The sequence below is a fragment of the Cyprinodon tularosa genome, unplaced genomic scaffold (genome assembly GCF_016077235.1).
Source record: "Cyprinodon tularosa strain WSP-4 unplaced genomic scaffold, ASM1607723v1 ctg507, whole genome shotgun sequence".
NCBI classification, from domain to species: Eukaryota; Metazoa; Chordata; class Actinopteri; order Cyprinodontiformes; family Cyprinodontidae; genus Cyprinodon; species Cyprinodon tularosa.
The window spans coordinates 109,925-120,023 of NW_024039238.1; the positions used below are offsets into that span (position 1 = coordinate 109,925).

The 10,099-nt window shown below is 38.2% G+C and overlaps 1 protein-coding gene across 1 annotated transcript in view; it reads left to right on the plus strand.

The window, feature by feature from the left end:
• Positions 1-10,099, plus strand: part of si:ch73-40a2.1 (tyrosine-protein kinase receptor TYRO3) — a 30,062-nt gene extending 19,963 nt beyond the window's left edge. Inside the window, exons 5-13 of the mRNA XM_038303160.1 lie at positions 316-410; positions 897-1,010; positions 2,826-2,906; positions 3,006-3,098; positions 3,242-3,363; positions 5,324-5,433; positions 5,512-5,671; positions 9,372-9,508; positions 9,611-10,099. Of these exons, the coding sequence (XP_038159088.1) occupies positions 316-410; positions 897-1,010; positions 2,826-2,906; positions 3,006-3,098; positions 3,242-3,363; positions 5,324-5,433; positions 5,512-5,671; positions 9,372-9,508; positions 9,611-9,887 (1,189 nt within the window). The 3' untranslated portion in view covers positions 9,888-10,099. The remainder of the gene's footprint in view (positions 1-315; positions 411-896; positions 1,011-2,825; positions 2,907-3,005; positions 3,099-3,241; positions 3,364-5,323; positions 5,434-5,511; positions 5,672-9,371; positions 9,509-9,610) is intronic.

Genomic DNA, 10,099 nt, shown 5'->3' on the forward strand with positions numbered 1-10,099 from the left:
CTTCTGCATATAGTCTTTAATGATTACACGTGCCCTCCATTTTTTATTTCATTTTTATTACAAGTATATGGTTTACAACAGTTTTCAATGGGATGAGAACATTTGGACACTGTGAAACAATGAGAGATTTTTTTAAGGAACGTGTGGAAAAGAACAAGGATCTGTTTGCTTTCAGAGGGAGGAGTAGACACTGCTGTCAGCGACCAGCTTTCAAGCAAACGTTTGTGTTTTATTATTAGAATTGGCTACAGGGAGGAGCTGTTTCACATGTTTAGCAGTTTTGATAATTGTGTTTAAATAAATTTGTCCCTCTAGGTCAGAACCGGACCTTGAAATGCTGCACTTTCCTGCACATCCTGAGATTTCCTACCAGCCACACATCCCAGCGCCTGCACCACAGAACCCTAACTGTAAGATGTTTTCATCTTTGGACAAATGCTTTCCTCGATTAATTTTTTTACTCCAAACCTCTCAAAACTATATTTAAAGTCTTAGGGAAGTCATATTCAATTTTCTTTGGAATGACTTTGACCTGGATGACTGATAAATATTCAAAAGTGAATGTTAGTTTTGTGTGTGGGAGTTACTGTTAAAATTGTTGTGATTTTTTATTTTATTTTTTTTTGACAGCTGAAAGATGTTTGTCAGTAAAATGCAGAGGTGTATCAATCAATCTAAGAAAACTTTGAAACCAGTGTACTCCTTATAATGCCTCGGAGAGTGCCAATGTTTAATTTTATTCATTCTTTTCTGATTTCCATAAGTTCAAAACCATTGCAAAGCTTAGACTCCACTGGTTTCAGGACCTGTAACTTACTCAAAACGGCCCCAGATAGACTTGTTCCGGGTTTCTGCATGGCCTGCAATAAACAATGAGGAATGTGGTTCTTCCTCAGCCACGGGTGAGGTGTTTCAGTTGCTGGAAGAATTCGGCAGCAGGTTGTTGGACACTCTGAAGGATGTCTTGGTGGAAAGAAACCAACTGACCCTGGGCAAGGAGCTAGGCAAAGGTCAGTGTGAAAAAAAACTACTTTTGCTAACTTATTAAAACAGGGTTTCCACGATTAGGTAAACATCAAATTCAAGGACCTTATACAAAGACCTTCCTGGATCAATTTCCTCAAATTCAAAGGCATGTAGTTTTAGGGCATCAGCTAGCCTTGTATATTCAAAATTGGCTTTTTTCAGGCATTTAATCAGATATGTTAGATGAACCAGATGGTAACTAAGCTGACTACATACAGGAAACAAAAGAGAAATCTTCCAGTTGATCACATTTCAAGGATTTCAAGGACCTGTTATAATGTCTTCTCCTGTCCAAATGTGATAGAATGCAGATTTGTCAGAGACATTTAGCCACAAGAAGTGGAGGCGAGTCAAACCAGTAAGGCATAGCTCAAGGTTTGGCAAAGGTTTACACTCCTTCTCCAACACGTCGTCATCAAATAGATGTTTTTTGTATCAGACTTCTGACTGAATGCTGATGAGGAAATTCAGCTGTGAACCCTCAGTAGCTACGTTTACATGCGCAAAATTTCCCCGATCCGATCCAAACCTTGGTTGATCGGAAATTCAAAATCTCCGTTTACATGGACACTAAATGAAATGATCCGATCATGACGTGTGTATACATGTACCAAGCGTTGGATCAGATTAAATCTTTTAAGCATGCGCAGAACTTCCTGCCAAACTTAGCAGTTCTGTCTGCGTCTGATTTTTGGGAGGCCTGACAAACGATGCGCTCGGAGCGAGCGGAAAGAAAAACGGAGAGAGGAGGAAAAAAGCGCTTGGCAGCGAAATGTCCGAGAGAAAATGTAGAGTATGAGCGATTGAACCGGCGTGGGAGAGCGAGTGGGCTGTGGAGAGAGAAAAGAGGAAGAGGAGGAGGATAAATTCCTGCTTCCTGCAGCTTTAAATGAACTTGAGTGTATAAGTCGGCGTTCCTAGACTCCTCGCGCCATGTTGTTCACAACAAGAGCGAGAGCGACCGGTGGTTTCCTGTTGTTGACAAGGCGGAAAAACGTCACGCTGACGTCGCACACATGCGCAATTAAGATTATTTTACTCTTAAGATCCGAATGGGTGTTTACATGGACGCCAATCGGAATGGCGATCGGCAAAAACCACCTCTCTCTTTCGGAATTAAATTTAGATCCGATCGGACCGAATCGGATTAGAATCTTCAGTCTGACATGTTTACATGAAACATTTTTGATCTGATCAGGCCTTCAATCCGATTATTTGTGTCCATGTAAACGTAGCTAGTGAGTTGTGGGGTAGTAGTTTTATAATGACTGGAATTGGGCATCCCAGCTCTAGCTTAAGGTCAAAACACACCGAATCTGACAGAAAATTCGTGTTGGACGCGGTTGTGGCGTTTAGTGCTCATTGAAAGTCAACGGGGATGATCACACCTGACACACTGTAGGGGGTTGCATAGCCCCGACTAAAGCCCCATTTCCAACCAAACCGTGCTAGCATAGTGCTAGTTCATCAGAAGGGCTCGGCGCGGTTCAGTTCTGGCTCATTTCTCAGATAACAAAGAGCGCATGAGCAGACCGCATCATCTCCTTAGCGTCAGCCTCCGTAGTCAGGAAATTTCAGACATTCCAGGGCTCGATGTTAAGCATCGCCCGATCTCGCCGAATAAGTAGTTTTTATTGTTGGGACAGTACACATTTCATTTCATTTGCCCGGCGTGTTAAGGCGTTTATGTTTTATCATCTTATACCAAATTTTAGCAAAATACTTTGATCGATTTAAAGCTTCTAGGGAAGTGCTTCCTCTCTTCATGTTTGACCTTTTATAGACATGTTCATTTATAGGAGAGTTTGGATCGGTGTACGAGGGGATCCTTACAACGCAGACCGGCGTTGACCTCAAAGTGGCGGTGAAAACTGTGAGAGGTTAGTGCTGAATATTTAAAGGCTGACCTGGACCTGAAGCCTGCTCAGGCAACTCTCCATTCTGATCTTTCTTTTCTTATTGCTTCGCTATGATTCCAGTGGGAATTCACAGCCGGCAAGACTTGCAGGAATTCTTACAAGAGGCAGAAATAATGAGGAATTTTGATCATGAGAACGTCGTCAAACTGCTCGGTAAGACGGCAAACAGAGACGCATGGAAGACGCCATCTTCTGTTCCCCCTTCCACTCCCCTCACCCTCAATAAGAACAGTCACACCATTTAACAAACCACTGTTTATTTTTATTTTTTGTAAATATAATTTTTTTCCCCACAGGTGTCACTTTAAAAAAGGAGGAGGAATCTCCTCTGCCTTTACCTCTGGTCATCATTCCATACATGAAACATGGAGACCTGCGGCGCTTCCTCATCGCCACACGCTACGGCGACATTCCGATGGTGAGGCGCTGTTTGTCAGACGTTACTTTATGTTTATTACTCCAGTATAAATCCTGCTGTTTAAAAGATCAACTTAAGCTTTTTACTCCAGTAAAAGTGTAAAAGAACAATTTTTAAAACTACTTAAAGTATAAAAGTAAAATTTTAATGAAAGAAGCTTTAATTCAATTCTATTCAGTTTATTTCTATAGCTCCAATTCACATCATGTCATCTCAGGTCACTTTCCAGTTCAACCAGATCATCCAGTCAGATTGATTCAAAGTTTTCTATCTAAGGAAAACCAGCTGATTGCATCGACTCATTGACTCTTCAGCAATCCCTCACACTAAGCATGCTTGTCATTAGATCTGACCCTTAGCTGTGGCTATAAAGTTAATCAATAATTCAGATTCAACAGGCCACCAAGACCGACAGGGTGCGACTCACCTGCTCCGCCCAGTTTGCAGACACGGCGGTGACCAGTGGGATTAAATAAACCAACAAATAAAAGTTCAATAGTTTTATTACAGTCAGGTATCGATACCTTAAAAGCCTAACGAAAGGAAACTGTATCGTCACGCTGATGGCTGCTCGCACAAATGGCTTCCTGGGCACCATATTCTCAGTTTTCTGCCAGTTTCCATTTGTTTTTCTGTCCCTTTATTTTCCCCTTTGTGCTCCAAATCCACTAATGGGAAACTCCTGGTCAACGGGTGATTCCCACCTGGGCTGGAGGCCTGAGCTCAACCAGAATGACAAACCGGCAGTGATGTCACGGTGCGGTAAGCCTAGCGCCATTCTACCCGCTTTCCAAGCTAAATCAATGGGAACTACTAGACACATCTGCAATCAACAACAATTATTGAAGATTTCCAGAGGACTTCACCATTGAAATTCACCAGAGCTATAGTGAAACTGACAATGCCCACGTGCATGGCAGCTAGATGCTGGAATACATCGGGTAAAAGTGAAAAAAAAGAATTATTCCACCTTTCTGATTCCTGATCCTCCACGGACGGGTTGGTCGTTGGATCGCCAACTTGAAGAGGGAGGATTTGCCATCGAACTTCTGGCCAGAGAAAAAACCCGTAATATGTAGCCAACATTTGGAAGAAGAATGTTTTCAAGATGACTTGGATAATAGCGCGTTGTGACAAACACCAGATACAGCACTGGGACTTGATCAACAGCCGATACCGCACCGTGACGTCACTAACCAGTAGGTGGCAGTAGTGTTCTTTGACAAACATGGATGCCTCCAGTAAAGCACATTCACATGAAAATTACTCTGAATTAAAAACACTGATCATTTATTGAACAGGATGGAATCATTTCAGATTTAAAGACCTTTCAGAAGTTTGAATTCTAAATATGACTGAATTTTTCCTTTCAAGACGAGTCAGTTGGGCCTGTTGCTCAGTGTTTAGTCCTGTTTCTCTCCTAGACATAGCTATGGACTCAGCTTTCACTGTGACTGACTGGATGTCTCTCTTTTATCCTTTTTGACATTAAAACTGTTTCAGATTCCATCTGATTAGCTATTTCTTTCCCAGACAGAACCCCCTATGGAGCTAGCTTACCGTTAGCTTTTCTACCATAGAAATTATGTATAGATCAGTGCCTCCATGTTCCGTTTTGAAAAAACCACGTAATATGTAGCCAACATTTGGAAGAAGAATGTTTTCAAGATGACTTGGATAATAGCGCGTTGTGACAAACACCAGATACAGCACTGGGACTTGATCAACAGCCGATACCGCACCGTGACGTCACTAACCAGTAGGTGGCAGTAGTGTTCTTTGACAAACATGGATGCCTCCAGTAAAGCACATTCACATGAAAATTACTCTGAATTAAAAACACTGATCATTTATTGAACAGGATGGAATCATTTCAGATTTAAAGAACTTTCAGGAGTTTGGATTCTGAATATGAGCGACTTTTCCTTTAAAGAAACATCTCTTCCTGCTTCTCTTCCAGTTTGTTCCCTACCAAACACTTCTGCGCTTTATGAGTGACATTGCTGCAGGGATGGCCTATTTGAGCTCGAAGGGATTTCTGCACAGAGACCTGGCTGCCCGCAACTGCATGTGAGTTCCACCTCTGAAGGGATGAAGATTAAGATGGCGAAAATTATATCCCCAGTTAAAATGTACGTCTCTGCTCAGGCTGGGGGACGATCTTAGGGTTCGCGTGGCCGACTTTGGACTTTCCAAGCAGACCTACAGCAGCAATTACTACCGTCAGAAAGCCGCCATCCGTGTGCCAATCAAGTGGATGGCCATCGAGAGCCTGTCTGAGTCGGTCTACACGACCAAAAGTGATGTGGTGAGTTCACCATAGTTCTCTGTTTCTTTTCTATATTACTATAAAACAGTGAAACTTCTGCTGAGTCACAGTGACACCTGCTGTCCAGATCAAAGGGAATCAGGGAACAAGCGTTCATTCATTTCCAACGGCATAAATAGAGCTCCAATTAAAAGAACAAACTAGAGCCAGAGATATTAATGATGATAAACATTACATTAAAACATCAAAAAAGGAAACTTAATTTTTTTTTTTTTTTAGGTTTTCAGAGTAATTTTGCATTTTTCTCAGATTGTATTTTTCCAAATGTGTTTTTTCAAAATGTATTTTCTTGACTTTATTTTTTTGTTTCAAGTTTCTCTTTATCAGATTGATTTTTATTCATTTCATTATTTTAAAATTTCATTTTCCGGATCACATTCTCTTTATTTCTGGGGGCGGGCTATCCTCTGAAGAAGCACATTTCTATTGGTCAGCTGGACGTTAGCAACAAGATTCTATTGGTCAAAAGGGAAGGTTTGGATTGGCTGGAAGTGAAGAGGATCTAAAAAATGCAATTACAGTGTAATAAAGGTTGATCATCTTAAATACTGCTACCTTAAAAACATGAGTTCAGCTTTAAGAGAGGCTTCCATTCAACTCAGGGAGGTAAATTTTAAAAGTTTTTATGTTTTTGATAATTTTTCATTTGAATTCGGTACCTAGAGTTGAGGTGAATGACTATATTACATTATATATTTGCTAAAACATTTTCTTTTCAATGAAACTTGCAATGATATATCCTTTCAACCCCAATTAATTCAGTTACACCAGTTGTTTAATTATTGAAAAATAGTTTAAAATCAGTTCATCAAGTTGAAATAACTCACACCGCAGCATAATACACAGTTTCCGCGGGTCATTAAAAGTCATTAAATAACAATTTTTTTAATTAAGGCCTTAATTGACATTAAAATTCATTAAATGTGATTATCGAGGCATTTAAAATATTTTTTTTTAAATATATGTTTATAAAAATAATTTCGTCAGATATATCGTGATTTATTTGTGCGGAAATGCTTTCGGTTGATCGTAAAGTCGTACGTTCGGAAAAGAAGCTCGAGGCGGAGAAAAAGCTAGAGAATGGGAAAATGCAGATTTCAACAAAAGTGGCTGGAAAACGAGGAATTTGGGACACGGCTGCAGCCTGTCGACCATAAAGATGACAAATGATTTATATATGAGAACCATGGGTATTTGTTGATGGCATTATAATTATTTCTAAGAGCATTAAAATAGCATTCAATTAGAGTTACCCATTCCTGTACAAACCCTATAATGTGCTGATCAAAACTTGCTTTAAATGATAGAATTGAAACGGATGCAGTTTGTGAGACTCAATCAGAAATTAAAAAAACATTGTGAAATTAAAATTCAAAAACAAAATTTTGAAAAGATAAAATAAAGTATGGTTTTAAAAAATCAGTTACAGATGGACCCAGGAATTAAAGGAAGTTTCAAAACATTTAATGACAGAAAAATAATCAAAAATAATAGAAAGGGATGCGGGCTGCTGAGGATAAGAGCAGCGCAGTGGTTGTTGGAGGGGGCGGGGCATCGGCCAATCACTGACACTCTGGAGGGAGAAAAACAGGGAAGTGACCACGATCATCTGACGGAGGGTTGCCAACTCCCTGAAAAAAAAAAAAAGGGACACGTCATGTGCGTGCCAGCTGAGCCGATTGCCTTTACCCCTCCTAGCATGGGGATTTTTATTTCTATTTCGAGAATGAAGTAAAATTACGAGAATATTGTGGAAACGAGAATAGTTATAACATTATCAGAATAAAGTAAAAAAGTTACGCGAATAACGTAACACTTTTTAGAACAAAGTCATAAAATTATTAGAATAAAGTCATAACATTATGAGAATAAAGGCAAAAAATTACAAGAATAAAGAAATAAAAATACAAGAATAAAGTCGAAACATTACGAAAATAAAGTCAAAACATTACAAGAATAAAGAAATAAAAATACAAGAATAAAGTCGAAACATTACGAAAATAAAGTCAAAACATTACAAGAATAAAGTCATAAAATTACGAGAATAAAGTCGTAACATTATGAGAATAAAGTTGTAAAATTATCAGAATAAAGTCGTAACATTAGGAGAATAAAGTAAAAAAATTACAAGAATAAAGTCTAAAAACACAAGAATAAAGTCGAAACATTACGAAATTAAAGTTGGAACATTACAAAATTAAAGTCAAAACATTACAAGAATAAAGTCATAAAATTACGAGAATAAAGTCGTAAAATTACGAAAAATAGAATCGTAACATTATGAAAATAAAGTCATAAAATTACAAGAATAAAATCGTAACGTTATGAGAACAAAGTCATAAAATTACAAGAATAAAGTCGCAGAAATACAAGAATAAAGTCGAAACATTACGAAAATTAAGTTGAAACATTACGAGAATAAAGTCAAAACATTACAAAAATAAAGTCGAAACATTACAAGAATAAAGTCATAAAATTACGAGAATAAAGTAGTAAAATGACGACAATAGAATCGTAACATTATGAAAATAAAGTCATAAAATTACAAGAATAAAATCGTAACGTTATGAAAATAAAGTCATAAAATTATCAGAATAAAGTCGCAAAAACACAAGAATAAAGTCGAAACATTACGAAAATTAAGTTGAAACATTACGCGAATAAAGTCGAAACGTTGCAAAACTAAAGTTGAAAGATTACAAGAATAAAGTCATAAAATTAGGAGAATAAAGTCGTAAAAATTACAACAATAGAATCGTAACATTATGAAAATAAAGTCATAAAATTAGAAGAATAAAATCATAACGTTATGAGAATAAAGTCTGAAAATTACAAGAATAAAGTTGTAAAAATACAAGAATAAAGTCGAAACATTACGAAAATAAAGTTGAAACATTACGAGAATAAAGTCGAAACATTACGAGAATAAAGTCGAAACATTATGAGAATAAAGTCGAAACATTAAAAGAATAAAGTCATAAAATTACGAGAATAAAGTGGTGTAATTACGACAATAGAATTGTAACATTATGAAAATAAAGTCATAAAATTACAAGAATAAAGTTGTAACGTTATGAGAATAAAGTCATAAAATTACGAGAATAAAGTGGTGTAATTACGACAATAGAATTGTAACATTATGAAAATAAAGTCATAAAATTACAAGAATAAAGTTGTAACGTTATGAGAATAAAGTCGAAACATTACGAAAATAAAGTTGAAACATTACGAGAATAAAGTCGAAACATAACAAAAATAAAGTTGAAACATTACAAGAATAAAGTCATAAAATTACGAGAATAAAGTCGTAAAATTACGACAATAGAATCGTAACATTATGAAAATAAAGTTGTAAAATTACGACAATAGAATCGTAACATTATGAAAATAAAGTCATAAAATTACAAGAATAAAATCGTAACATTATGAGAATAAAGTCATAAAATTAAAAGAATAAAGTTGTAAAATTATGAAAAAAAAGTCGCAAAATTATAATTATCACTATTTTTCATTTTCAAAATGTGTTCTTTGTAAATATAATAGAACCAAAGTCCTATTTGCATGTGATCCTGATCGCTTTTTTCATCAGGATAACATCTGGATTTCTCTGTGCATTAGTGTGAACGCAGCGCAGCTTCATTAGCCTAATCCTTTCAAAATGTTTGCGCCCTCATCATAGTGGTCGTTCGGAGTAACCATGTGGGAGATTGTGTCCAGAGGAAGGACTCCATATCCTGCCGTCCACAACTACGAGCTGCTGGACCTGCTGCTGTCAGGACTCCGACTCAAAGCGCCTGCAGACTGCGATCCCAAGCTGTCAGTTCGTCCTCCTTTCTCTTGATGACAAAAAATTCCTGAAACAATCAGTGAAACGTGTGACTCTCTCTCTCTCTCTCTCCTGTCCTCCCCTCACATCAGTTATGGACTCATGAAGAGCTGCTGGGATCCAGAGCCGGGTCTGAGGCCGGACTTCAGGGATCTGCATGAAGCTCTAGGAGTTCTTCTGTCTGAGCTGCCCGTCCTGGAAGCCTGGCAGGAGGCCAGATACATCAACCAGGGACTAGACGCCGCGGCTGGTTCTGCGTACGAGAATCCTCAGACGGACTCTGGAGGGAGGCCGGAAAACGTCTACCTGTCTTCTCCTGTGGGTGGAGGGACGCCACAGCTGCAAACAGAGCTGGTTTCAAAGACATAGAAGATTAAAATGAATTGGTTCCATTATTCTGCTACTGTGTCCATGGGCGGTTCTAGACAGGGGCCAACGGGGGCCAGTGTCCCTGTAGATCATGTCTTTATAGGAACCAATCATGCCCTGGCCCCTGTTATGGCCCCTGTACTGAAGACATGATACTCAAAGAAATTCTCATGATGATCTACGCTGGAACAGACATGGTTACTGAAAGCTCC